The sequence below is a fragment of the Notothenia rossii genome (assembly GCF_949606895.1).
Source record: "Notothenia rossii genome assembly, chromosome: 5".
Classification (NCBI taxonomy): Eukaryota; Metazoa; Chordata; class Actinopteri; order Perciformes; family Nototheniidae; genus Notothenia; species Notothenia rossii.
This window is the reverse complement of record NC_136903.1, coordinates 3,345,227-3,372,840: the sequence shown is the minus strand read 5'-3', so window position 1 is coordinate 3,372,840 and position 27,614 is coordinate 3,345,227. Positions and strand designations below refer to the sequence as shown.

Here is a 27,614-nt window from a genome sequence, read left to right as displayed (position 1 = left end):
ACGCACAATGAACAGCATTACAAATTCATTTAACTGATAGATTTTCTTTTTGTTCAAACATTGTAATTAAGGCTTTATTGTGAATTATATTTGACAGAACTAGTTTTCATGAAAGTCTAATATCGTGACAGCCTTAAGGATGAACAAAAAAGGATCAAATGGATCTCTGAAATGTTCAATATGTCATGATAGATTTTTTTTTTTGGCCAAAATAATCTATTAGTAAAAAATCTGATATTGATACAAAATGGTGGAAATCATCTTCAATATTTTGCTTTCTAAGGAAACTATTTAAGCTTTCACATGTAATTAAAACATACAACATTGCCATATACAATACACACACCACACACACCTCCAGAGTGAAGGACAGCACCACGTCGGACTTCGACAGGACGTCTCCCTCGTCCATGTCCAGGAAGGAGTTGTTCATGTTGGAGCGTTTGAGCTTCTGCTTGAAGTCCGGCCCCCCCTTAGAGACTGGCAGACTCTCCAGGTTGGCCATCAGCAGGTTCACTGAAGACCGCATCTCCTCCACGAAGAGGGGCTCCATCTCTGAGGAGAGGAACCGGGGGGAACGGACCTCCTGCATGACACACACACAGGGATACACACACAGCGACAGACAGACAGACAGACACGACAGACAGACAGACAGACAGACAGACAGACAGACAGACAGACAGACAGACAGACAGACAGACAGGCAGGCAGGCACGACAGACAGACAGACAGACGGACACACGGACACACGGACACACGGACACACGGACACACGGACACACGGACACACGGACACACGGACACATACACTTCTCATTAATTCAGTTCACCAGTAGTGATGCGTGGTTGATTTATATCTGTAGGCCGATCATAATTATATGTATATATCCAAAATGGAGCGAGAGTTACGAAACCCAATTTCAATATAGTTTTTTAATTCTGATTTAAAAAAGTTCATATGTGATGAGTTTATGTTTAATTAATAATAACTCGGCGTGTTCTCACCCTGCCGATCCTCTCGGCCAGCTGCAGCCTCCCGTCCAGCTCTCTGCGGATCTGAGCCGCCTGCTCGTCCACGTTGTCCAGCTGAGAGGAACATCAGAAACACAACGAGTGTCATCAGAGAGCCAAGGGGTCAATACACCAATCAGAGAGGGGGGGATACACTCTCAGTAAGTGGATTTAAAGCAGTGGTTCTCAACTGGTGGGTCGCGACCCAAAAGTGGGTCGCGGACCCGTTTCGAATGGGTCGCGGATGTGTGAGTGAAGGAAAAAAAAGTTGGAAAAAAAAAGTTGGAATTTCTTCTTTTTTTGGGGGGGGGAAAAAGTCAAACTTTTATTTTGAAGGCCCGATTTTCTAACGCTGTGCATGCAGTCGGCGTTGGAATGGAAGTACCGGAGACCATAAACGGTTTTGAAAACTTCTGTCACGTTGTGATCATCTTCTCAATAAAATATCTTTGCTGATGTTTTTTCGAGTCTTCTGGCCAATCAGAATCAAGATTGTTGCCGGAAGTCCCCACGGAGAATAACTTTGCGGTAGAACTCTTCTTTATACATCCATGGGTACAACTTCAGATAAAAATGAACACGTAATGAAATATGACCCCCGGTTTGATGATTGACAGGTCACAGAACAATGGGAGCTATCTACCCTTACCCACAATTTAAAGTAAGTCACACAGACTTTACTCTTCTCGCAGCAAGATGTCAGAACAAATTAAAAATCAAACAATGGCATAATAATTATTAATATGTGTGCTTTTTTATATAGTTCAGCTCATTAAACCTTTTTTAAAAGCATACTTTAGTTCTGTGAAGGGATATATGCACTGTACTTCACTTTTAGTAATATAGTATGCTGAAAAGCGTATATATTACAGCAGGATTTTTTGTTGAGTAGATTTGAGTGCTTCAAAATGTTGGGTCGCGATGTATTGACCATGTAAAAAGTGGGTCCCGAGGCCTGACCAGTTGAAAACCACTGATTTAAAGGATGCTCAGTTGTCTATTGATTAACCAATTAACAGGTAAGGTGGTTACAGGCAACGGCAATTATCCAAACAGGAGTGAGGCACTGACATTTTTCCCAAGCCATGTATCCCTCCGCGTCTGAGAAAGAGCTACAACCGTTACAACTGTTTCATTACGTCCGTTACGAAACTAACTAACTAACTAACATTTAAGATTAACTTCGAACTCCGGGGGGGTCTTACTATGGAGGAGTTGATTGAGCAGTGCCTATATCAAGAAAGCACCTAAACGACGACATGAAAGTACCACCATTCAAAAGCTTTCTGATGGGGGTCTTGAAACAAAGCAGAGAAATTATGACCGTTAGTGGCCACAGGTGCGAAAGCTCTCTCCAGAGCTACTGGAAGCCCAATCTCGGGGACCGGAGAAAGTGGAGCAATATTCTCGCCACGCCAAGCAACAGCCTCGAACAACCTCAACCTATACAAGTCACCACGTAAGCCATGCTACTGATGCTAGACAGGTTTTCAGTGGATGCACAATAAACAGCAACATACACATTAATGTAAATAAACAGCCAAATAATGGATCAACGCTCTCCGTCTAATATGTTCGCTAGCTGTTAGTGTTGTTGCATAGCAACCACCTCGCACTATGTTTCGTGCAGAAGGCAAGGAGGGACTATTTTATTTTGAACAACATTATTTACTAATAAAAACTATTTAAATTAGAGTGTGTATTTTTCTTTCATATTGCCACACCTGGTAACCGTTTTATAAAAGCAATAGCTCACTTCAGGCCGTGGTATATGCTCATTATATCACAGCTAAGGGGCGTGGTTCGGGCCGACGCAAAGCGGAGGGTCGACAACCCCCTTATACCACGGCCTGTCGTGAGCTATTGCTTAAATATAATATTGAAGTGAAGAGAAAAACTCTAAACTTCTTTAACACTGTCTCAGTAGTTAATTTGACTTTATGAATGGAAAGATATTCATAAAATCCTTTGTGAGGTTGTAGGGCTTTTTGAACATTAATGCATGGAAATATGTCACAGTAGAGACACAACATAGAGATATCAACCTGAAAATGAGCAGAATATGTCCTCTTTAACTAAGTCAAGTCAAATCTAAGTAGTGTGTGTTTAACTAAAACAACATATTTGTATTACGTCTTTTTAACCTTTTCTAGGCGACAGTGTCCAGACATAGACAACCTGGGCGTGGATGAATCAGACACTTATGTTCAACAATTATTTGTATGTCATGTTGGGAAAGCCTTTGTATTGCCAAAACTCAGCTGCAGCTAATGTGCAAAACACAATCCAACTTAGAAATGGTTATGGTTCTTGGTTTGGACGGCCCTTTATCAGACTGTATAAGCGGCTATATGTTCATTAATAAAAAACGTTATGAATATATTCATGTGAGAGGAGAGGATGGTGTGTTACACTTGATGTCAGTGAGACTCAAAGAGGAGATGAAAGCAGAGGGAAACTTGACAAGGTTTGCTGAGTGTGCAGAAAACTGCGCCTCGTTTCACAAATCAGTAACGAACAGAGGCATCGCAAAGTAAAATCTGAGATAAAGCAGCTCTGATGGAAATAGTCTCGAAGCCAAAGGGACAAGTGGAACCATCAGAGGAGATAACAGGAGGACAGATAAGCTGTTTAATTTCAGCCTGTTCTTAAAACGGGGAGTAGAAAATCAGTTAGAAATCAGCCGTCTCAGTTTCAGAGGACGTGGAGAGAAAACGCTGAGCAGCACACTCTGAAATACAAACCAAACTAAGCTACAGAAGAACAGCCAGTCTGATTTGATCAGGGACTCTCACTGTGACCTTTAGCAGCTTCTTCAAGCTTCTGGTTGCAGTTCCTCACGTCGCTGAAGGCAGTTGTGTTTTTAGGGGTCAAAGGAAGCAGAAAACATCCTAAAAGTCTCTTCATTCTTCCAGTTCTGAACATCTATTTGAAATGTCTTAGGCTGAAGATAGTAATTTCACTTGTTCCCGGATTTTGTTCTATATATATTTATTCATCAGAGGGTTGGACTCTTCCGTCACCAATTATTTTGATAACCAAATTAGAATATGGATTTGCTATCGACTGTAACTGTAACGGTATGGACATTACGTTTATATTTTGTGGAAGTATGTTCCAAAAACTCATTTATAAAGAAGTGCTTGTTTATGTAGGTACTTTGTAAAAGCTGAACAACTGTCTCTGTTGTTGGAAACTTACCTAAAATGTTTGATGGTCTTATTTTAACAATGTGATCACATGACTCCTTCTGATGTCACTGCAGATCTGCTGTAAGCTAGCTAGCTAATGTAGCTAACCTAGTCCTTTCAGATCTACTGACACACACTTACTGTTATGAGACGACTAACTCTGAGACAGAGACAGTTGGCTTACTTTATAATCCTGAACGTCACCAAGCGTCACAGCTGTGTGCGTCACTCTTTAGTGTCCCCTGGTCTCCCAGCCGTGTGCGTCACTCTTTAGTGTTCCCTGGTCTCCCAGCTGTGTGCGTCACTCTTTAGTGTCCCCTGGTCTCCCAGCTCTGTGCGTCACTCTTTAGTGTCCCCTGGTCTCCCAGCTGTTCACGTCACTTTTTAGTGTCCACTGGGCTGCGGTCCGATAATCCAAAAATCAGCTCCTAAATTCTAACCCTATTGTCTATTCCTTGACCTCTGAGTGAAACGTCACGGGGTCAAGGGATAGTGGATAGGAGAATTCAAAAGGACTTAGGAGAAGAGACTGCGGTACTTTAGAGAATCCGACTGCACTTTCACTATCTGATGTGTTTATGATGCGCCAGCGGACGTCATTGTGTGCGTCTGCTGCTGTGGGGAAACTATGGAAACTACAGTTTTCTATACAACGGACTACAACATGGATGTTTAATAAGAACGAGGGACTCATCTAGAGACTCTGCACCGTGCTCTGATTCTGTTGCTTTGCTTTATGAACGTGGACAACAGAGAAACATATTCTTCATGACCAAAGTTGGAAATGAAATAAAAAATTAAAGTGAAACTTATGCTCGTCACCCTCTCCCTCCGGTCCACATTCATTCAAATGATCCCAATACGTATGATTGCATGAAAATATCTTAAAATCAATACAAATGTATTTATTATAAACGTTAGTCCTTAACACCTATCACTGTGTATATCACCATTCAAACATCTTTTAAAAGTTGAACAAACCCCACACAGCTCAGTGAAATGTTGACTTTATTTGATCATTTCAGTAAAAACTAACGTTCATATTTCTCTTTTTGATTATAATACTGATGAACGTTCAAAACAAAGCACTTTGGCAACTTACCACATACGTTTTAAAATGCTTAATAAGCACCGTAACTTTCATGATATCATTTCTCCGTCATAATCGGTTGTTTCCGGGAACGGCCGACTGTTGTGTGACGGTAAAGGCTGCGGCTGCAAGGCATTGTGGGGCAGCATTTTGTCCTCTCCTTTCGGTGAGGGAGGTCCAGTGGTTCCTAAGCTAAAGGAGGTTATAAAGGAAGTTTGAACCTCCTTTCCTATCATGTAGAGAATTCGAACAGCACTTATCATGGCTGCCACTGAGGGACTTCCGGGTCATTTCACTCCGTTAGGAAGGTTCCTAAGCTAATGTGTCCCCTGGTCTCCCTGCTGTGTGCGTCACTCTTTAGTGTTCTCTGGTCTCCAAGCTGTGTGCGTCACTCTTTAGTGTCGCCTGGTCTCCCAGCTGTGTGCGTCACTCTTTAGTGTTCTCTGGTCTCCAAGCTGTGAGCGTCACTATTTAGTGTCCCCTGGTGTCCCAGCTGTGTGTGTCACTATTTAGTGTCCCCTGGTCTCCCAGCTGTGTGCGTCACTTTTTACTGTCCCCTGGTCTCACAGCTGTGAGCGTCACTCTTTAGTGTCCCTTTGTCTCCCAGCTGTGTGCGTCACTCTTTAGCGTCCCCTGGTCTCCCAGTTGTGCGTCACTTTTTAGTGTCCCCTGGTCTCCAAGCTGTGTGCGTCACTCTTTAGTGTCCCATGGTCTCCCAGCTGTGTGCGTCACTCTTTAGTGTCCCATGGTCTCCCAGCTGTGTGCGTCACTCTTTAGTAAACGGTGCGCATGTTTCCTCAAGTTGCTGAATGTTTTCTAAATGCTGCATGTGTTGTCAAGTTGATGAAGATGTTTCTACGTGTGCATGTGTAAAGGGGAGTTTGAGATATATTTGTAGCATCTGACAGCAATGAATGACACATTCAGCCCCGGAGATATTTTAAAAACAGTTATCTGAAAAGTATTTTGGTTGATAAATAAAATAATTAGCGTTGCCGTCACCTCTTGTCACCACTTCCTGTCTGGCTGACATCCGCCTGCACTAATTGCAGAGGCATGGAGGTTTCTTTCACGGCTGATTTGAAAGATTTAGTTTCTGCTAACAAAAAGTATCAGAAGTCTGTCGATGTGGATCCGTGTGCGGAGAGACATTTTGATTTATTCTACGGGCGCTTCTGATCACTGCGCCCTAATCGACAACACCACGAGGAGGATGACAGGAATTCAGTACCAGAGAGATGGAGGTCGAAATAAACTGTTCAAATATCTGACAGATGCACTTTTAAATGTCTTGTAATTAAAGTTTTAATCATTCAATGTTTATCTTCTGTAAAGGCATCAGTGTTTGAGAGGTGGTAAAGAATAACGTGTTTATGATTGAATAATTATTAAGAATTACATTTTTTTTAAAGCATAATTGGTGTCAGAAATATGGAGTTTGAACATATTTATTCAAGACCTTTTGGGATTTTGAAACTTTATAGAGTTTGCCTTTTTATTAAAGTTTTCATGCTTTTCTTTGGAGCTCCTGAGTGTGTGTGTGTGTGTGTGTGTGTGTGTGTGTGTGTGTGTGTGTGTGTGTGTGTGTTCGTGTGTGTGTGTTCGTGTGTGTGTTCGTGTGTGTGTGTGTGTGTGTGTTCGTGTGTGTGTGTGTGTGTGTGTGTGTGTGTGTGTTCGTGGTTGTGTGTGTTCGTGGTTGTGTGTGTTCGTGTGTGTGTGTGTTCGTGTGTGTGTGTGTGTTCGTGTGTGTGTGTGTTCGTGTGTGTGTGTTCGTGTGTGTGTGTTCGTGTGTGTGTGTTCGTGTGTGTGTGAGAGTGTGAGAGTGTGTGTGTGTGTGTGTGTGTGCGTGCGTATGTGTGTGTGTGTCTGTGTGTCTGTGTGTGTGTTCGTGTGTGTTCGTTCGTGTGTGTGTGTTCGTGTGTGTGTGTTCGTGTGTGTGTGTGTGTGTGTGTGTGTTCGTGTGTGTGTGTTCGTGTGTGTGTGTTCGTGTGTGTGTGTGTGTGTGTGTGTGTGTGTGTGTGTGTGTGTGTGTGTGTGTGTGTGTGTGTGTGTGTGTGTGTGTGTGTGTGTGTGTGTGTGTGTGTGTGTGTGTGTGTGTGTGTGTGTTCGTGTGTGTGTGTGTGTGTGTGTGTGAGATTATTGTACGTGGTCAGAGAAGCAATGGCTGCTTGTCTTACTCTGCATTCATGCTGGTGTCTTATTAATTACACTCCGATCCAATTAACTATACTGAGATAACACACACAGTCTGTGTAATCACACTGTGTGCAACAGGTTCAGTCCATCCATACACACACACTCACACACTCTGATCTGAGATGTAACTCCGTATTTATTTTAGGATTCACTGGCACACAAAAGAGTGCTTCGGTCTGACCTCCACAATTACTGACCCACCCACAGCCTGACTGCATACAATGCAAGTCAGGCAGTGTATGCACACAGAGGTCCGAGGGCATGCTGGCTTTGTTACCATGACTTTTATTATGTGCTCTGTGTTGGCTGCTTTCTAATTTTGCCTCCAAGTATTTCTATGACAACCACACTTCATGTTAAACTCTGTTAAAGTCCCCACACACACACACACACACACACACACACACACACACACACACACACACACACACACACACACACACACACACACACACACACACACACACACACACACACACACACACACACACACACACACACACACACACACACACACACACACACACACACACACACTTTAAAATCGTTCTGTGTGACTGTAAGACGACATGTCGTGAGACTGGGTTGTTTATAGCCCAACATACGCCGCCTTTATTGTACCTGAAGCTCACTGATTTGATGTTTCTTTCTAACAGCAATGCTTTCTGGGACTTGAAAGGGACTTTAGAGAAACAGATCTTGCTGTGTTGTAATAAAAATACAGAAATTCGATATAAATAGAAAACAATGAGGTAAATACTGTACCGGCCCACACATATGTAGTCTTTTTCTTCCTGCACTCATCTTCGGATCTGTCATTTCCCATGTGAGTACTACAGCGTCAGTATCAGAGCACAAAGCCTGGAGGTAAAGCTGTCTTATTACAAACCCAGCCACCTGCTGCGCACAAACACAGCGGATCCCAGACCAATCATCCGACAAAGAGATGAAAGAGAGACAGAGAAAAGACACAATTACACCCTGCCATCAGTTACTGCGACAATCAGAAGGAGAACAGAGAGGGAGGACATGGAGATGTAGGTTAAAACAAATGAAACCCCAAAGAAGAAGAAAGCAGGAGCAGATTATTGGACATTGGGCAGCAGCCGGGTCATCTATTAGAGCTGCAGCTACCTGCCTCTCACAGCTAATGAGAGACGACAATCCGACCGAACCAAACAGAAATCAATGGACCCCCACTCAGCTGAGCGGACCCCGTGTTTCTGGCAATAAAATACATGAATAATGGAACCGAACGGACGCTAACAACAGTGATGGCTATAAAAATTGCATGCCTGAGGCTGCGTTCACAACAAACGTGTCCAAATGTTTCACTGAAAATGTTCCTGTAGTAATTCCCCCTGGTAATGAATATGTTTATTGAAGTTTTAAAGCTATGAAATGCAAGTGTCCTGACAACAATCTCAAGGAGAACTTTGTTCAACTTAATTTACTTTTGATTAGATATAATGTCACCAAGTTTAGCAGTTAAAAATCAAAATCTTAAGTATGTAATTACTATGCTATTAAGTCTCAGGGACCAACTACAAATAGTCTTTATGTGGTGTTCCCTTCCCAGTAGTGTGTTCTGTAGGTTGGAGCGCATGTAAATGGTCTACAAAGGTTAAAATCCCTGTTCCCTCCAGAGGGAGTTTCTCTCCCAGACACTCTCAATATAATCAAGTGTTAAATCAGACTTTAGTTCCACCTGGAGTAAATCCACCAGCTACCCTGCAGTACACAAAGTCATTCAAACTAGCTGCACCTTTACCAGCTCTGAGAACACTTTCATGATCAATCATTATAAAACATATCATATTTATTATTCTGAAATGGATCAATCTGCACAACGACTACTTTTACTGTCGCTACTTTCACTATATTTTGATGAGAATACTTTTCTACTTTTACTTGAGGAACATTTTTGAATGCAGGACTTTTACTGTAACAGAGTATTCCTACACTCTGGTACTTCTACTTTTACTCAAGAACAAGATCTGAGTACTTCTACTTTTACTCAAGAACAAGATCTGACTACTTCTACTTTTACTCAAGAACAAGACCTGAGTACTTCTACTTTTACTCAAGAACAAGATCTGAGTACTTCTACTTTTACTCAAGAACAAGATCTGACTACTTCTACTTTTACTCAAGAACAAGATCAGAGTACTTCTACTTTTACTCAAGAACAAGAGTTGACTACTTCTACTTTTACTCAAGTACAAGATCTGAGTACTTCTACTTTTACTCAAGAACAAGAGCCGAGTACTTCTACTTTTACAAAAGTACAAGATCTGAGTACTTCTCCCACCTCTGGTTTTATGGTTTCCACAAAGATCAAAACAACTTGAAAAATGATCCCTAAGGTTTTGCAGAGAATGTTAAAGAAGCTTAATTACATCTCTGTATTCATAGCATCATCACGACTCTGCACTTTATTCCATGTTTCCCTGTGGTTCACTCTCAGACTCAATACAACTCGGAGTTTAATTACATTATGTTTTATTCACACTTATATAAAGAGGGAGTTGGCACTGGCATGCAGATTCAAAACTGCAGGATTTTCTAAAGTCTACGTTAATGGACTCCTAAAATTCAACAGAACGGAAGGGGAGGAGGAGATTTATAGAAAAATATGAGTCATCATTCAATCAAATGTGAACACAAAGACATGATACACATACTTTTACATTCAGTGGGACTCACAATTCCTAAAGATATCATTATCCCCAATGCCCATGATGAATAAACATCAATACTGTAAGACTATAACTTCAGAATGATCCGGTTTCAGAGTTTATTTTGTATTAAAGTAATCCAGCAATAGGTGTTGGTATATTCATGGGTACACTGCAAACAGGAAGTGTTAATAGCTAGCTCTGCTTACTTTTAGTGCTCCCAATTTCCAGGAATTTTCCAAATCCTAGTAAGCGCAAATATGGTAAAATATGTGAAATATCTGAATGAAGTATTGTGGAGCTGCAGACGAGTCCCGACCTTCAAACTGTTTTCTACAGACTTAAAAAAACCTAACACTAGAAAATAAAAACTATAATAATTTAAACATATTTTTCAATGATAATGTAAATAAAGTTTCAAGAATAACCATTACTTTTAATAGTGAATTATAACGCATTTACAATATTAGTCAAAATAATCTCTGAATCTTGAGGCCCTAATTCTTATTCAAAGTTTCCAATAAGACTAATTGATTTACTTCTACCAAAATAAATATTTGTCTTTAGAGTTGTATACTTTAGAACCACTTAGTATTCCAGTGGCTGTTTTGAAGTCCTCAGACGTTTGTTGGAGTACATATCTTGAGAGGTTTCTGGATGGCTCAGTGTTTGTCCTCTGAGAGCAGATGAACACCTGGGCTCTCCCTCCCTCTGCAGCTGGAAGTCTTCCTCTCTTCTATTTTTAATCTCCCTCCACCCCCCCCCCACCCCTCTGACAGAGGAGCACACCTCTCTGACTCACGCTAATCTTTTATTTTTATCCTCCGCCTCTGCTCTCACTTCTTCAATTTTAGCAAATGTGTTATGTTGATGAAGAGACAGTACAGTGAAAATACTTTCCCATACAAGTGGTGAAGTTGGGAGGACAAAGACATGGAGATAGAGCATGTGTTGTATCTGCTCAGTGTGAGAGGCTCCCGTGTATGGATGTCATGTATAGTGTAAACAGAGTGGTGCAGGAATGAGTCCTAAAACCAAGGCGTGAGTCAGTGTTTTAATACTTCCCGTTCCTTAGCCTGAAAGCAAAAGGTTATTTTAAATGTGTTTCTTGTCGTTATCCTGAAATGAGGTCTATTTCAGTCCCCACTGGGGAATGCCTGAAGTCTTTATGCGTCTTTGAAAGTTGCTAACAAGTGACTTAATGACGCTACTAAACGTCATCACACCGAACATTAGCTACCTTTGGCTTAGTGGTGGGGACGTGAAGTCATGTACAGTCAAAATGCAGCTGCACGTCTCCTCACACATACCAAATCATGGCATCACATGACAGCCCAGTCCTCAAAGAGCTCCACTGGCTTCCTGTCTCCCATTGCATCAACTACACAATGATGGTCCTCACCTTCAAAGCACTCCGCCATTTGGCCCCCACTTATCTCACAAACCTTCTCACTCCTTATCAACCCCCACGGTCCCTCAGATCCACCGCAGCTGGACTCCTATCCATTCCCACATCCACACTCTGCAGCTTTGGGGACAGAGCCTTCTCAGTGGCAGCTCCTAGGCTCTGGAACTCCCTCCCCCAAGATCTCCGTGACTCTGAGTCCCTCACAGTCTTTCAGTCCCGTCTCAAAACACATCTTTTCAACTCTGTCTACCCATAAGCCCCGCCCCCCCCTCTCAATCAACTTCCTCTCTACTGCCTTTTTATTTATTTTATTTATTTTTTTATTTTTTATTTTACTATACTTACTTGTTTGCTTGTCTTTGTTTGTCTACCCTCCCTCATATTGTAAAGCGTCTTTGAGTTGTGAAAAGCGCTATATCAATAAAATGCATTATTATTATTATGTGACCATGTCAGCATCATAAACGTTTGTTTGATTCAGAGATTATTTTCTACGATAACCCAAAATCACACGGAGAAATCCCATTGGCTTTTTGTCAAGGGAGCCCCAAAAATACACCATCGCAGCACCACTCTAATCGAATGGGACGAAGCCCGACAGGAACAAGATGATAGGAGGCGTGTGGCGCAGTGGATAGTGCCTTGGTGTTGGGATCAGGGGGTCACAGGTTCAAACCCCACTGCCGTCAGCATGTAGTTGTGTCCCTGAGACACTTCACCCCAAATGGGGATTGCCCACAGTATTGAGTATGTAAGTCGCTTTGAATAAAAGCGTCTAACATGTAATGATACGTAAAAAAGATGTAGAGATGCGAAACCTTCAGGTACAGATTGGATGCAGGTTTTTTTTTTCTTAATGCAATGAAGAGCTATTTAATTGTCAAGCTTATATACTGACTTGATAGTAATAACTTTAATGTGTGCACTGTGCAGCTGCATTATCCATGGAAGTACCAGACGGGACCACCTGCTGATACTCAATATTAAAAGGACTCTTTCTTTTTAACGAGCACGGTACCTTTTACAACGCCTAACGGTGATATAACAGGAAGGACTCCGAGGTCTACTCCTTATGTCAGCTGTCGCTCCAGGTACAGAGAGCAGATCGTGTTCTGACCGTAGCCCCGGGGGTTAATTAACCTTCACAAGTTCAAACACCTCGGCCCCATGCTGTCCGTACGCCTCAGGAGTGGCTCCTCTTTTAAATGATGGCTTATGGACAGAAAGGTCAGGAGCCCTGAGCTGTCTTACGAGCTAACAGGCACACTTTAAACCTCTGCTGCTCACGTTAGAGTGGAGCGCGATTAACGACAGTAGAATTTAAAATATCATTGCCATAGCAAGAACATGTCTCCATGCTTTAATGTTCAAAAAGCTCTTTATTTTTCTCATACTGTCTGTGCTGCAGCACCTCTTTTCACCCTCTGTCTGAAACAAGAGCCCAGTCTGCTCTGATTGGTTAGCTGGCCAGCTCTGTTGTGATTGGTCAAACACTTAGAGATTTTCTGCCTCTTAGCCTATCACTTACAATGTGTTGGAGCGCTAGCCAATAGAAGAATAAATGTTCTATACTGATTGCTACCTTTTTTATTTCGTTTTTTTGTCTCGTTGCCGCTATCGAAAAAGGAGGTGCCAGGTATGGGGACAGGGACATGCAGGTACACCACCTGCCCAGTATCATTTTATGCTAAACTCTAACTCCTTAACAGCACCAAGCGGTGCTTTAAGATTTACAAGTTGGAAAGTCAGGGGCCTGAATTCTTCTGTGAAACGTAACAATGTGATTAACCATCGAAAACATTTAAACACAAAAATTGCCTTTTTGCAAGAAACCCACCTCCAACCATCAGACCATCTTAAACTTCGCAGAGGGTGGGTGGGCCAGCTTTACCATTCTTCCTTTTCGAGCAAGGCCCGAGGCTTTGTAATTCTTGTTCATAAATCTGTCCCGTTCTCTGTGTCCAATGTTATATCAGACCCAAGTGGCCGTTTTATTATCGCAACTCGCAAAATACGTGGCAACAATCTGACGTTGGCGAACGCGTCGGCCCAAATTTTGACAACGAGGACTTTTTCAGGAATTTTCTTTTCTCCATTCCTGACATAAATTCCAGCCAGCTCATTCTGGGAGGGGATTTTAACTGTTGTATTGATCCTTCACTTGACCGTTCATCTAACAAGCCCTCTGCCCCATCTAAGTCTTCCAAAGTTATCCAACTGTTCATGGAGCAATACGCAGACTCAGATGTCTGGCGCTTTTTTAATCCTAGTGCCAAGCAGTTCTCCTTCTTTTCTCCTGTTCATGGTACTTTCTCCCGAATTGATTTCTTTCTTATTGATGACAAATTGCTCCCCTCTGTTAGCTCGTGCTCATACAGCCCTATAGTTACATCGGACCACGCAACTGTCATTGTTGACATCTCTCTTCCCGGCAGGTCCTTGTCACGTTCCCCCTGGCGCTTCAATTAACGACTACTTTCTGACCCGGATTTTATCAAAACTTTTAGGAATCGCATTGACCTTTTTATTTCCACTAATGTTAACCCGGCTGTATCTGCAGCAACAGTTTGGGAAGCGTGCAAGGCCTATCTAAGAGGAGAAATAATATCCTATTGCGCTTACCAAAGAAAAATCAACACTGAGAAGAGCATCTGCCTTTCCAGGGCTCTATCGGATCTGCAGACAAGATGTGTAGACGCCCCCAGTGCAGATATTCTCAAAGAATTACTGACAAAAAAGGCTGAATTTGACATTTTGGCCTAAGAAGAGGCAACAAAATCACTTTTAAAAACACGCCACAATTACTATGAATTCGGAGATAAACCGAGCAAAAATACTTGCCCACCAAATTCGACATCCCTCAAATGAATACTGCTGATGGAATATCTATTAATCCTCAAACCATCAATGACCAATTCAAGGACTTTTATAGTTCATTATATACTTCTGAGAGCTCATCTGATGAGACACAATATGACAACTTCTTTAGGTCCCTAAACATCCCCTCCATTGACCCTGAAATATCGTCTGGGTTAGATGAACCCTTCACAGTTAATGAAATCAAAGCTGCTCTAATGTCGATGTAGAGTGGGAAATATCCGGGCCCTGATGGCTAAATTCTGATAAATTAACCCCTCTATTGCTTAACATGTTTAATGAATCGTTTCAATCTGGCTCACTTCCCCCTACGCTACGTCAGGCTACTATTTCTCTTATACTAAAAAAGGACAAGGATCCTCTTCTTTGTGGTAATTTCCGCCCGATATCTTTGCTTTGTGCTGACGTCAAGCTTTTAGCTAAGGTGCTAGCAAAACGTTTAGAATCTGTTCTGACTACTATCATCTCCACAGATCAAACAGGGTTGGTTAAAGACAGACACTCTTTTCACAATGTCAGACGGCTATTTGACATATTATATTCACCCTCTTCTCCTGATTCCCCGGAAATTATTATTCCAATGGACGCTGAGAAAGCTTTTGACCGGGTAGAATGGCCTTATTTATTTCGCACATTGAGAAGATTTGGCGACACATTTATTTCATGGATTAGGCTTCTATATACATCCCCCCTCGCTTGCGTCCGCACAAATAATGATTATTCTGATTATTTTCCCCGCAAACGTGGAACTCGGCAGGGTTGTCCACTTTCTCCTCTTTTGTTTGCCATTGAGCCGCTGGCAGTGGCCCTCAGGTCCAGTCTAATGCGGGGCATCTCAAGGGGGGGAGTTGAGCATAAACTCTCCTTGTATGCTGACGACCTTCTGCTATTCATCTCGGACCCAGACAAATCTATTCCTCCAGTATCGGCTGTGCTGAGGGAGTTTGGGCAGATTTCGGGTTATAAGTTACATTTTAACAAAAGTGAACTGCTTCCCATTAACGCTGCAGCTACAGCCTACCCCCTTTCAAAGTTACTGTTTAAGACATCTTTAGCAAGTTTTAAGTATCTGGCCGTTTGCGTGACCAAGAGCTTCTCAGATTTGTTTAGGTGCAATTTCTCCACTCTGCTGGTCCGACTGACTCAAGACCTCCAACATTGGTCTCTCCTACCTCTATCTCTGGCTCCCAGAATAAATTGCATTAAAATGAATGTGCTCCCCAAATTTCGATATCTTTTTCAGTGTATACCAGTTTTCATTCCGAGACATTTCTTCCATTCACTCGATCGCTCAATTTCTCAGTTTATATGGAACAAGAAAACACCCAGAATTCGAAAAAACATTCTTCAAAAATCCAAGGAAATGGGTGGCTTAGCATTGCCTAACTTTTTATTTTACTATTGGGCCGCTAACATTCAAACTTTATTGTCCTGTCGTTGTTTTAAAAAACAACCTCCACCGTGGCTGCAGATTGAGGATGCCTCATGTGGCCCTTCTTCTCTGATGTCCCTCTTGTGCCTCCCCCTGACATTACCATCCTCAAAATACTCCAAAAATATTGTAGTTAAAAACTGTCTCAAGATCTGGACTCAACTTAAACTGCACTTTGGGTTCCAGGGAATACCTCTACTGTCCCCTGTGCATTCCAATCCGCTGTTCACTCCCTCCATCACTATTTTGAAACGTGTCCACTAGGGCTGTACCCGAATATTCGACTATTCGTTCGTTGGCCAACTATTCGGGTTTCAATTTCATTATTCGGATATTCGGTTTTTTATTTTAATTTTTTTTAAATATAATTTTTTTTCTAAATGTATGCTATTAATAAAGTCTAATTGCCATATTCTTATACTATATTTATACTTTTGAATTGCACTGTTAAAATGCGGAAATATATACAATCTCAGCCTGTGCTCCTGACATCGCGTTCACTCAGTCACGAATGCAAACGGCACGCTTCACCTCGCTTCACCTCGTTTCACCCACAAAATGCCGAAGACTTCAGATGTGTGGGACCATTTTAAATTGGACGATGGTAAGAAGAATATGTGTCAAATATGCGATAAGAAACTGGCCTACCACGGTGGCACAACAACTCTGAAAAGTCACCTGGATGCTGTAAGTAGTAGCCTAGCTTAGCTTAGCTGTTGTCAAGTTGCCATGATGAAGCTGCTTTATCCGCCGTCTAAACAGTAACGTTACACATGATAAAAACGTGAACTTACTTTGCTTGGAAAATAGTTGCAAGCAAGCGAATAGTTTTTTTATATTAGTTTTTCAATTTTATCCGAATAGTGAAAATAATAGGAGTAATGTGGGAACATCTGGGGCTAAGGCATAAAGTTGAGTAGCTCAGCCTAATAATAACTTGTGTCCATAGGTGCATCCCCACGCAGCCCAGCCATCAACATCCTCAACAATACAGCAGACCCTACAGTTACCCTACAGAGGACACATTTAGTTTTAATGTTTGCGAGTACTGAGACAATAAATAAATATAAATCATAATAGTATGCTCTTTCTGCGCTTCTGCTTAACAGCGCGTTGTCAGGTGTCTCGGATTCGGAGCGTGTTTTAAAACCTCTTTGAAAAAAAATATCTTTTTGAAAAATATTTTTATAAAAAAAAAATACAAATCTCTCCGCACCGAATATTCGCGGCTGATTAATACCGAATATCCGGAGCCCGAAAAATGGTATTCGGGACAGCCCAAGTGTCCACACATCATCCACTTGTGCCCGCCACGGGGTTTTACAATGTAAAGTGTTCCATAGAGTGCACTGGTCCAAAAGTAAACTAGCTCGCATCTACCCTGGTACTGATCCTAACTGTGATACATGTCACCTAGGACCAGCTAATCTCGCCCACATGTTTTGGACTTGCCCGACCCTATCTCAGTTTTGGAAGTCTGTCTTTGACTCACTCTCAGCTATCACGTCTGTTACCATCCATCCCTCACCCTTAATTGGCCTCTTACCCGTTGACCATTTACTGCCATCCTATTTCGCTGAACTTGTAGCTTTCCTCACATTGGTGGCTAGGCGCGTTATTTTGATTCATTGGAAGGGTCCTCATCCCCCCTCTCATACACATTGGATAAAGGATGCCCTATACTTTGTGAAATTGGAAAAAATTAAACACTGTATTAGGAGCTCAGACTTGAAGTTCACAAAAATATGACTACCCTTCTTAGAACATGTTAAGTCCCTCCAGTTGGAGTCTGTCCCCATTGGCTGAGTCGCCCCCCTGTACGGCAACAGCTCACAGGAATGCTCACAAAATGTCTCGCAGGTTTATTTTTTTTCTTCTTTTCCCTTTTTGGGATTTATTTTTTCTTTTTATTTCATTATTACATTATTGTCTAATTGTAACCGATGTATTGTGTCTTGGGGTTGTTTTGTTAGAAATCGCAGGGGTAGTGCATTGTATTGATGTCTTTGTGTATTGAAAAAATCGCAAAAATAAATCATATATTAAAAAAAAAACAGACTTTTTTAAACTTTCTTTCTTACTTCCTGTTTGGTCTTCACCAACTCCTGAGAAAAACATCTCTTAAGCTGATACATGTTTCTCTTTCTTCACCAGCTAGCTGCTCACGTTTCTGTTGTTTGCACCACCTTCACTTAGGGCTGCTCGATTATGGCAAAAATCATAATATCGATTATCTGGGTCAATAATTGATATCACGATTATTAAAAACGATTATCCATTTACTTGGAAAACATCCATTTATTGAAAAAAAAATGTTGAACAGCATGTTTTGAACAGTTGATTACCCTGAACTTTAAGTGTAATTCAATTGAAAAACCAATTAAAAACTTATAATAATAATCGTTTTATTTAGATTATGTTGTTTTCATAATCGTTGCAAGCCAAAATCGTAATTGCGATTAAGATACGATTAATTGAGCAGTCCTACCTTCACTAGCTAAGTGTGAATTCACATTATCCTTGATGATGTAGATGGCAAAGTGATTGCGTTGCCCCCGTTTCTTGCTAGATTGCAGGACCATTTAAAACAAATTGTTGTCACTTCAACAAACAAACACGGGGAAAAAGGGTCTAAGTGGAAACATTTAAAAGTTACCATTGATGTCTCTCTCTGTTTGGCAATGAAAGAGATTTGAAGTTGTTGTGAACATGTTTTCTGAGGCACAGAGATTAGAGGGAACCCAGGAAACACAGGTGAGAGTTCAAAACAAGCTTCGTGTTTCTACTCTGTCTCCCCCTGATTCTATTCTGGCGCCTAATGAAGGAGGACCAATATAGAAAGGGTCCTAGCAACAGACTCAGTGTGGTTGTTATACAGGAGAGGATGATGTCTCAATGGGCCGTGAAGCAATCTGTAAATGGAGCTATTTATGTTCAGAGTGAAGGGAACAAACAGCCGAGGATTGCTGAGGATTACTGACGCACTTCTTCCTCCTCTGCAGGGTGGGTTCAGAGAAAGTCTCCTCACCCAAATGAACACAAAGAGGCACAGATTTCCTCTCCCCCCTCCAGTGGGGTCCATCCAGGCAGAGAGCTGTGGGTTGATTCGGTCACAATGAGGAACGAGACCCCCAAATGCCTCTTCTTCATCACATAGTCCCATGCAGGTCTGACAACAACGTTTCCTTATCCATGGAAAATCAGCCCTTCTGCTGCCTTGTACATCGTGTGGAAGAAGAACTCAAACACCTTCGGAAGTCACGAGTCAGCTAAATCAATCCTGTTTATTACAATGGTATGAACCCAAAATTAACATATTTGTAAGCTTGTGGTAAAGTCGATTCAAGCGTCTAACCAAAAACACATTCAAACAACCATTGACTTCCAGGTGAGGGGAAAGGAAGTGCTAAAATGCTAACTATAATATAATCATTATCCATGGCAAATCAGCCCTTCTACTGACATCGTGTGAAAGTCACAGATACATGAAGAAGTCAAACCCCATTGGGTTCATAGCATCGTCTGGAGACGCTCAGTGAGAGCTTTACTCACTGTCAAGTCACGAGTCGGCTAAATCAATGTTTTTTATTACAGTGGTAGGAACACGAAAAAAGATGGCGCCGGTGATGATGGCTGCCGTGTCATTGGCTCCTCTCCAGCCTGTGACCTGAGTTTTCCATTGACATATCTACACCGTAGCAATGTACAAATGACAATAAAAAGCCTTGAACATTTACATACTTTGTAAGCTTGTGGTAACTACAGACTTTAATTCAAGCATCGAACCAAAAACACATTCAAACAACCATTGAGGTTTTTGACTCATTCCTGCACAACACTCTTAAAGGTCCCCTATTATACTGTTTTTCATCAATATATCACAGGTCTCAGATATATCCAGAGCCTGTCTCTGATTGGCTGAAACACCAAACAGGTCATTGCAGCATTACCCATAATCCCCTCTGTTTCAGCCCTGTTTCCAAAGTGCTGATTCTCTATCTGTTACTTTAGATGAAAAGAAGGAGCCCCTGATTGGCTAATGGTTACTCAAGCCAAAACATCGTTATGACATCACAAAGTGGACAAAATCTGATCAGCTCATTTTCAGACAGGTTTTTATAGAAATGGATCAAAAAGAGAGAGAATCTTTGTTCCTGAAACTTTTAGAGTCTCTTTCCAAAGAGGGGACACATGTTGATGTAGAAGAGACATGAAGAAGAGGGGACACATGTTGATGTAGAAGAGACATGAAGAAGAGGGGACACATGTTGATGTAGAAGAGACATGAAGAAGAGGGGACACATGTTGATGTAGAAGAGACATGAAGAAGAGGGGACACATGTTGATGTAGAAGAGAGATGAAGAAGAGGGGACACATGTTGATGTAGAAGAGACATGAAGAAGAGGGGACACATGTTGATATAGAAGAGACATGAAGAAGAGGGGACACATGTTGATGTAGAAGAGACATGAAGAAGAGGGGACACATGTTGATGTAGAAGAGACATGAAGAAGAGGGGACACATGTTGATGTAGAAGAGACATGAAGAAGAGGGGACACATGTTGATGTAGAAGAGACATGAAGAAGAGGGGACACATGTTGATGTAGAAGAGACATGAAGAAGAGGGGACACATGTTGATGTAGAAGAGACATGAAGAAGAGGGGACACATGTTGATGTAGAAGAGACATGGAGAAGAGTATTTTGCATAATAGGTGTCCTTTAATATACAGTGTATAAAGTGTGTGTGTCTCACCTGGCAGGCGTTGTACAGCAGCTGGTGCTCGAACTTGCGGACCCCGAGGATCTGCTGGAACATCTCGTACAGCTGCTCTTTGCTGAGGATGAGCTCGGACACGGCGCTCAGGTGCGCTCGCTGCGGCTGCCGGCGCACGTCCTCCTCTCCGCGATAGATGGCGTCGTACTTGGTGATCCAGGAGCTCAGCACCGTCTCTTTGCTCAGGCCGTCGATCTCCGGCAGGCTGCGGACGCGCCGCTCGATGTTCTTCTTGAAGACCTCGCGGAAGTCGTTGGCCGAGCAGCCGCCGCTCTGAACCATCCGGGAAACTCGCTCGCTCTTCAGGAAGCCCTGCAGAGGACAGAGGGGATCAACAATGAGCACTAGTCTATTTATTGAACTTTATTTACATCCCGATGACGCAGAGAGAAGGTGAATCCAGCTCGTAATACGTCTTCCGGCATTTCACAATTTTGACCCATTTGTATATAACGACCAATAATGAAATTCAGATTGAGATTTATTTACTTTGATTACTAGAGACACTACATACTGATATACACCTGAACATCAGCAGGAGAGGACTCTTTAAAGTAGAGACACTACATACTGATATACACCTGAACATCAGCAGGAGAGGACTCTTTAAAGTAGAGACACTACATACTGATATACACCTGAACATCAGCAGGAGAGGACTCTTTAAAGTAGAGACACTACATACTGATATACACCTGAACATCAGCAGGAGAGGACTCTTTAAAGTAGAGACACTACATACTGATATACACTTGAACACTAGCAGAAGATGACCTTTTTAAACTTCTTCAGACTTTCCGATAGGACTGAAACATCCCGAGTCATTCAGTGGATCTGATGTTAAACTCTTTCCCATTTGTGGCAGAATGTCTGTATCTGAAATGCTACTCTCAGTCTGACAGAGCAGTAAGTGGCAGAGAGAGAAGCATCAGTTTCTCAGTGTGACAGAGATAGTCTCTCGGTGTCTCACCCCCTCCTGTTAGTCGCTGTGAGAAGTGAGAAGAGGAAGACTCATCATATTGAGGCCGAGAGCTCGGAGAGCAGCAACTTCAAAACCATTACAGAAAAACATTTTAGAAATTCAGATTCATTCCCCTACTGACCAGTCATGTCCTTCAATCTTCAAAATCCACCATTTATTTACATGAAAATCAAAGATGAAACGGGCTTTTGATCAGTGATTATGTAAAGCCAGATTTTATAACTTCAGATGTGAAAACGCTCAACATCACTACTGGATCTCTGCAGTCGATACCAATCAATGCGTCACGAGAAATGAAGCTTGTACAAAACGATTATTTCCATTTTAGAATAATATGTTGAATATCTTCGCCTTAAGGCTTCCTGTTTTGTGTTTGAGAGATTTGTGAGAAGCCAGAGGTTATGAAGAAAAGTGTCAACAGAAACAGCTTTTTCACAGAACAATAACCCGATCATAATAACTCAACACGTGACATCTTAAAGCGTGATACGTCCAGATGTTGCTGCTGGCTCCCTGCTGAGGACTGCATGCATGATAAAGGCCGCTGATGGTTGATACCATGGAAACAGGACTGCCATTGAGAACCATGTGAGTGTTTATGTGATGAGCCTGTGGTTTGGAAATCCCTCAATATTTTTTTTCAATCCACATGGCAATTTATTTTTCTTTTACTGGCTTTTGTGTGTTTTTTTCCCCCATCTTTCACTGGGTTTTTCTGGAGTGTTTTTAATGAAATGAAGGTGAGAAAAGAGAGGGGGACCTTTGCTGTACAGACTAAAAGCCTACTAAAGGCAAACGTAACCCCCCAAAAGGATGATTTGTATATTAAATAACAAATATGTTAAACTTTTTTTTGCAATTAACTTACTTTTGAAAAACTTCTGCATGAAACGCATGCACCCAGAGAATGAGTAGGTGTTTTAAATGTTACGTTTCTTGGTTAAAGGTCCCATGTCATGGCCATTTCTACTGATCATAATGCCATTGTTGAGGTTTACTAGAATAGATTTACATTGTTCCAAACTCACATTGGTTTCTCATCCAGCATCTCTGTATAGTATGTGTATTCACTCTGTCTTACACGTCTTGTTGGAGCTCCTGCCCCCCCCCCCCCCCCCCCCCCCTCCCTGTGAGCCCAGTGGCCGTCTGCGAGACAGCTAGACACAGCGAAACCCAGCCTGAAACACACACACACCCGCAGCCTGGCTGGGAGTTTGTGTGTGTGCCCACGCTGAGTGCCGCAATGTCTCGCCGAGCCCACACCAGTGAGCCGGCTCAGTGTCCCGCTCCTGAGTTATACTTCATGAGCTGTGTGAGGATACATTGAGTTTGATGTTAAATGTGGCAACCATACACCAATTTGTGATATTGGGCTATATAAATACATTTTGAGTGATTGATTTGGAAGCATGCAACAAACGTAACGTTTTCTTGAAATCAAAAGGTACTCCAGTTGAGTGATTACTTAAATTGTTGATTGAATGCAAATGTATGATAATAGGCGTTTAACAAATTGACTTGACTTATTGGCCAATGGAAGCAGCAGAACATGCACCATTTCTATTTTTAAAAAGACGAGATCCTTATTTTTCAGATAAGCTGGAGTTGGTCCTGTGACTGACAGCTGATAGATTTCACCACGTGTTCAGCGTCAGTCTGTTCTGAGGGTTGTCAGCGGCGCCTCTTGAGAGCGAGAGACCAGCGGAGCGTGAACCAACAGCAGATGGAGAGTTACAAACCTAACAACGTGGAACAGAAACCACTTGAAGCTGAGAGATTCAACAAGCAGATAAGAAACCAAAAAAAGCCCATAAAACTAATGTTTTATTTTCAAACAGCAAATCAGCTGTGGGGGTGTGACGCTGAGAGAAAGTCCTCTTTATGGTGATGAATGGAAATGGGCGAGTGTTAAGTGGATGGAGTGGGATGTGACAGATGCAGCTGCCACCAGGGGAGCTGCTAACAGCGGCTAATCTGCATCGCTCACCACAAACACACATTCAAGTGAAGCAGAGGAGGCGGGACCGACTGTTTCAGACGAGGACACTTGGAAGGAGGACACAGATGTTGGAGTGCAGATTGGGATTTAGCCATGACGGTGTAACAAGGATGCAAACTCATCGACTGGTTTCAGGTTTATTTAGCCGGCCAGGTGGGACCAGAGGATGTGTTCCAGAGAGAACCAAGAGTCATGTTTCTTAATCCTACTAACAAACCAAAAAGAGCAAGGGAGCTCATTAGTGTCTCTAACACAGTCTAAGTCCTGGAGCTTTAGAAATACTGACAAATGCATATGCAACCAATCCATACTTTCATTTAGCTGCTGGTAAGGATGGTTTTTTTAGATAAAGCTGTAGGGATGATTTTTTTTTGTAAGCCAAGCAGAGAGTTAGCATCGCTCTGGTTCCCTTAACACAAAGCTAGTGGAAATTGGATGATAATGGCTGAAAGTAATCTCTGTAACAAACCAAAGATTATGAAATGTACACATTTTGTTCAGCAAGACAATCTTTCTCCTCCTTTTTAGGATTTGTTTCAGCATAAATGCAATAGCCAGAATTAAGAAGCTGATGTTCGGCAAACAGATTCCATCACCACTAAAGTCAAGTTCAACTTGTGTTGATTATGAGGTCTGATGTCTCCGGGACTTCTGTGATCCTTTAGCGACTTGTTTGCTTTTTGAAAACATAAAGGCTACACATTTTGTACGTCCTAGAACAAAATGTTAAATCTCTCAACTTTATAAACAAAACCCATAAAAAAACTAAAAGGAATACCAAGGTACCAACGTGTTTCTGAAAAACAGTTTAAGTAATTCAAAGAGGGTTAGAGATACTAACGAATGTAGCAAACCAACCCAAACATTTACAAAACAGCAAAGTCATTTTTAAGTAAAAGCTCCAAAGATCAGGACTGACGTGTTTTTTGTCGTGAAATGAAACGTTAAAACCTCTTCAGCTTGTGTTAACCAAAGACCTCATATCAGGCTCCTAACAAAACGTCCATTGACTTAAAGACGAGGGAACAAGAAGGGCAAAAAGGCCGACTCATCTCTTTGTTTAAGGACTCATTGCTGCACCAAAAAAAATAGAGACTTACAATACATTTGGGAAAAGGCAGAAGGTCCACGGTGTCTGTTCACAGGCTTTACTAAACAACATGGTGAAATGTCCAAAAAGCATCAAAATCACTGACCATGTGTGCTTGGGTAAATGATAAAGAGACTGAGTGTCTTGCCCCAGCACACAACACCATGTTGACTATAGGGGCTGGGAATCAAACCACAGACCTTCCAGTTGGTTGACAACGAATCCACATCGCAGTCGGTAAAAAGAACGATGCAACATGCAGACAACGTGACAGAGTTTGAGCAGATTCAAGAAGAAAGATCAGGGAAACTGCAACGTCCAAACAAACAAGTCTGATGGATGTGATTTCACACTGAATTCAGGCTGAAGCTATTGCCAAAAGTTGCACCTACTGATTGCTGACTATGGGGCGATAAAATGCTTATGCAAAGAAGATATTTGTATTTGTTCATTATAATGGAATAGAGCTGTTGATCTGGGTCCACAAACCACATACTTTAAGGTCTACAGGTGAATCCTTTAGCGTATCCGTGATAGAAGAAGTCATTTGGTTTTCATCCCACCGTGCAAAATACTGGAAATTGAATCTTCAGTTTCTCATAACAGCATTACATGTCATTATTAAACTAAGAGATTCAGCAGTGCTCATCAGCCTGTCATGATGTCAACCTGCTATCACCAGAGGGTAAAACGATAATTATTTAATGATGGTGACTGGCATGAAGACGGACTAATGGAGGAGTTGGTCGCTTATTAACCAGCACAGATCATTTGTCCATGTCAGCGTGATTACTGTTTTCCTTTTGTCTAACTGTTCCCCGTCTGAGCTGAAACGGGCAGAGGGTAATGTGACGGTTCATTACAGGAGAAAGGATAATGTAAGAGTAAATAGTAAAACATCCAATTTACTACACGGCCTGCAATTATTCTCGTGTTTGTGTAAACGTATAAGTGGCCTGAGCTATCTCGCACACTATACTTTTCTTATTACAAACAACATGTTTTTCTATCTTTCAATAATATACCAGTTCCTGTCTGAGGCACTCAGCTCAAAGCCTGTTGGACCATTTTAAAGAAGTAAACTTAAAGTAGAATACAGCACACATTTTATTAGTAAATGAAGCATTTGATGGGGACTATTTTCAGAGGCGGATTAATCTACATTTAGTCAGCATTTGTGGCAGCAGGACGGTGCGTGTGCGTGCGTGCGTGCATTCGTGCGTGTGTGTGTGTGTGTGTGTGTGTGTGTGTGTGATTAAGTCAAAATAAATGTGTGTGTTCATGGTAATATGGGGATATATCACCCACTGCAACAGTGTGGCTACATTTGGAATTAGAAGAAGATATATACAGTATCAGGCTAAGATACACACACAATCATTATTTGTTCCATCCATCCATCTTCTCACGCTTATCCGTGGTCGGGCCTCGGAGGTAGCAGTTCCAGCAGAGAGCCCCAAACTTTCTTTTCCCCTCATCAACCAGCTCTGACTGGGGGACCCCAGGGTGTTCCCAGGCCAGCGAAGAGATATAATCCCTCCACCTGGTTCTAGGTCTACCCCAGCTGGACGTGCCTGGAACACCTCCCTAGGGAGGCGCCCAGGTGGCATCCTAACTAGGTGCCCGAACCACCTCAACTGGCTCCTTTCGACGCGAAGGAGGAGCGGTTCAACTCCAAGTCCCTCCCGGATGAACTTCTCACCTTGTCCCTAAGGGAGACGCCAGCCACCCTGCAGAGAAAACCCATATCGGCCGCTTGTACCCGCGATCTCGTTCTTTGGGTCCTGACCCATCCTTCATGACCATAGGTGAGGGTAGGAACCAAAATGGCGCGGTAGACAGAGAGCTTTGCCTTCTGGCTCAGCTCCCTTTTCGTCACAACGGTGCGGTAAAGTGACTGCAGTACCGCTCCCGCTGCTCCGATTCTCCGGCCCATCTCACGCTCCATTGTTCCCTCACTCGAGAACAAGACCCCGAGATACTTGAACTCCTTCACTTGGGGTAAGGACTCATTCCCTACTTGGAGTGGACAGTCCATCGACTTACTGCCGAGGACCCGGACACAGCTCTCGCTTTGGGAGTACAGAGATTGGATGGCCCTGAGTAGAGACCCCCTCACCCCATACTCCCGTAGCACCTCCCACAGTGACTCCCTGGGAACCCGGTCATACGCCTTCTCCAAGTCTACAAAACACATGTAGACCGGATAAGCGTACTCCCAGGCCCCCTCCAGGATCCTTGCGAGAGTAAAAAGCTGATCCGTCGTTCCACGACCAGGACGGAATCTGCTTTGTTCCTCCTCAATCTGAGGTTCGACAATCGGCCTGACCCTCCTTTCGAGTACCTTAGAGCAAACTTTCCCGGGGAGGCTGAGTAGTGTGATGCCTCTGTAATTGGCACACACCCTCTGATCCCCCTTTTTAAAGAGGGGAACCACGACCCCGGTCTGCCACTCCTTCGGTACCTTTTCCGACTTCCACGCAATGTTCAATCATTATTTTTTATTGTAAATTAATGTAAAGTAATCATAGATGATTACATTACATGTCACTTCACTTGTTAGACGCTTTTACCCAAAGTGACTTACATACTCAACACTGTGGACAATCCCCACAGGAACAATTTGAGGTGAAGTGTCTCAGGGACACAACGACATGCTGACTGCAGTGGGGTTTGAACCTGTGACCCCTGATCCCAACACCTACGCACAACCCACTACGCCACACGCCCCCATTACCATCTACAGTGGGGCAAAAAAGTATTTAGTCAGCCACCAATTGTGCAATTTCTCCCACCTAAAAAGATGAGGCCTGTAATTTTCATCCTAGGTACACTTCAACTATGAGAGACAGAATGGGGGGAAAGAATCCAGGAAATC

The 27,614-nt window shown here is 42.4% G+C and overlaps 1 protein-coding gene across 1 annotated transcript in view; it reads right to left on the bottom strand.

Annotated features, from left to right (window-relative positions):
* LOC307041248 (calcium-dependent secretion activator 2-like) overlaps positions 1-27,614 on the bottom strand; it is a 182,756-nt gene that overhangs the window by 89,011 nt on the left and 66,131 nt on the right. The window contains exons 3-5 of the mRNA XM_079684557.1: positions 20,645-20,977; positions 1,009-1,089; positions 356-586 (exon numbers count right to left, since the gene is read on the bottom strand). Of these exons, the coding sequence (XP_079540683.1) occupies positions 356-586; positions 1,009-1,089; positions 20,645-20,977 (645 nt within the window). The remainder of the gene's footprint in view (positions 1-355; positions 587-1,008; positions 1,090-20,644; positions 20,978-27,614) is intronic.